This window comes from Penaeus monodon, chromosome 22 (assembly GCF_015228065.2).
Source record: "Penaeus monodon isolate SGIC_2016 chromosome 22, NSTDA_Pmon_1, whole genome shotgun sequence".
Lineage (NCBI taxonomy): Eukaryota > Metazoa > Arthropoda > Malacostraca > Decapoda > Penaeidae > Penaeus > Penaeus monodon.
This window is the reverse complement of record NC_051407.1, coordinates 9,205,919-9,206,222: the sequence shown is the minus strand read 5'-3', so window position 1 is coordinate 9,206,222 and position 304 is coordinate 9,205,919. Positions and strand designations below refer to the sequence as shown.

At 44.4% G+C, this 304-nt stretch overlaps 1 protein-coding gene across 1 annotated transcript in view; it reads left to right on the top strand.

Moving 5' to 3' along the window:
* LOC119587570 overlaps positions 1-304 on the top strand; it is a gene marked incomplete at its 3' end in the record, with an annotated part of 3,535 nt that overhangs the window by 547 nt on the left and 2,684 nt on the right. Inside the window, 1 exon segment of the mRNA XM_037936281.1 lies at positions 5-205. Coding sequence (XP_037792209.1) covers positions 109-205 — 97 coding nt within the window.

Sequence of the window (304 nt, the reverse complement as noted above, 5' to 3'; positions counted from 1 at the left end):
ACAGTATGTTTCGAAGACCCTGTCCCTCCGTCGCTGCTTATAACGAACTACACCGAACCGACACATCGCTATATCAACGGCTCTATAACGTTCTTCTGTCCGGTTACCATGGTTACGCCTTCCCTCCGATCGGCGCAGACATTGAACTGTTCAACAGATGGTTCATCTTTCTACTATTACCCGTTGGCTGTTGAGGATTGTGATGGTGAGGTTAAAGTGTGTGTTGTTTGGGGGTAATATTTTGCTTTATTTTTTTTTTGTGAGGGTTGGAGTATTGAGGGTTTGGGAAGGTTAACCTAAAAGA